General features: G+C 74.5%; 1 protein-coding gene across 2 annotated transcripts in view; it reads left to right on the top strand.

Moving 5' to 3' along the window:
• The first annotated feature begins 990 nt into the window (after positions 1–990).
• The window catches only part of CUL4A (cullin 4A), a 55,042-nt gene continuing 54,767 nt past the window's right edge, over positions 991–1,265 (top strand). For both annotated transcript variants that reach the window (XM_053564001.1, XM_053564000.1), the window contains exon 1: positions 991–1,210. In XM_053564001.1, coding sequence (XP_053419976.1) covers positions 1,063–1,210 — 148 coding nt within the window. In that variant the 5' untranslated portion in view covers positions 991–1,062. The remainder of the gene's footprint in view (positions 1,211–1,265) is intronic.

Raw genomic sequence — 1,265 nt, 5'->3', positions numbered from 1 at the left:
CCCGTCTTCCCCTGCACTTTGGTTCCGGCGAGCGAGCGCGCGCAGCAGCGCAACCCCGGGGCCGGCTCGGCGACGCGCTCGGGCTGAGGACGAGGGGTGCTAGCACTGGGTCCCCGCCCTCTCGGCCCGGCTGCCTGCAGCTCTTCCCGCGTCTGGGCTCGCCAGGACTGAGGGGTTTGGGGTTCAGGGGCGAGGGTAGCCACACGGAGCCGCTGCCTTTCACTCCGCTGACCCCACGACTGTCGCTTCTGAGAAAACGAGCACCTCAGGATGCTCCGCGCGCCCCCAAGCCCTAAAGGGGACGTCCAGGCGCGACCCCGAGCCTTAAGGTGGGGGTGTCTCGGCGCGTCCTCGAGCCCTCAGGTGCGGCAGGGGTCCCTAACTTGGGGTGGTCCGGCACACCCCAGATCCATAATTGGGGAAGATTGTCCCGGCGCGTCCGCGCTCCCCTCACGGACAGGCTGTCCCGGCACACCCCCCAAGCGGGGGAGTTGTCCCGGGGCGCCCCGAGCCCTAGTCTGGGGTACCCTGGCACATTTACAACACCTAAGCGGGCCGTCCCGGCGCCGCTCCGAGCTCCTTAAGGATGGGAGATTGTCCTGGAGCGCCCCCAAGCCCATAAAGGGGGACGTCGCAGCGCCCCGCAGCCCTAGCAGGGCGTCTGGCGCTCTCCGGAGCTCAGGGAGTGTCCGGGGTCCCAGCTTGGCCGCGAGTTCCGGGCGGGGTGTCCCCGCGCGCCGCCGAACTCAGGGGGAGGGTGGGGGTCCCGGCGCGCCCCCGAGCTCGGATTGGGGTTGAGGGTCGCGGCGCGTCCCCGAGCTCGAGGGGGGTGGGGTCGAGGCGCGTCCCCGAGTTCGGTGCGCCGGGGGGAGGGGGTCCCTGCGCGCCCCCGAGCCCTCCGGAGGCGGTTGGGCCTCCAGGCCGCGGGCGCGCGGGGCGGGCACCGGGGCGGACGGGGCGGAGCGGGCGGACTGCGGCGGACTGGGCGGGCCGGCCGGGCGGAGACGGGCCGGGGCGAGCGGGCGGAGCGGGGCGGGCGGGCGCGGCGGTTCCGGCCCAGCCATGGCGGACGAGGCCCCGCGGAAGGGCAGCTTCTCGGCGCTCGTGGGCCGCACCAACGGCCTCACCAAGCCCGCGGCGCTGTCCTCCGGCCCCGCCAAGCCGGGGGGCGCGGGCGGCTCTAAGAAGCTGGTCATCAAGAACTTCCGAGGTGGGTGTGGGGCGCTGGGCCGGCGCGTGGTCGGCGGGACCTGCGGGAGGGCTCG

The sequence above is a fragment of the Nycticebus coucang genome, chromosome 15, assembly GCF_027406575.1.
Source record: "Nycticebus coucang isolate mNycCou1 chromosome 15, mNycCou1.pri, whole genome shotgun sequence".
Classification (NCBI taxonomy): domain Eukaryota; kingdom Metazoa; phylum Chordata; class Mammalia; order Primates; family Lorisidae; genus Nycticebus; species Nycticebus coucang.
This window is presented reverse-complemented; position numbering and strand designations above follow the sequence as displayed.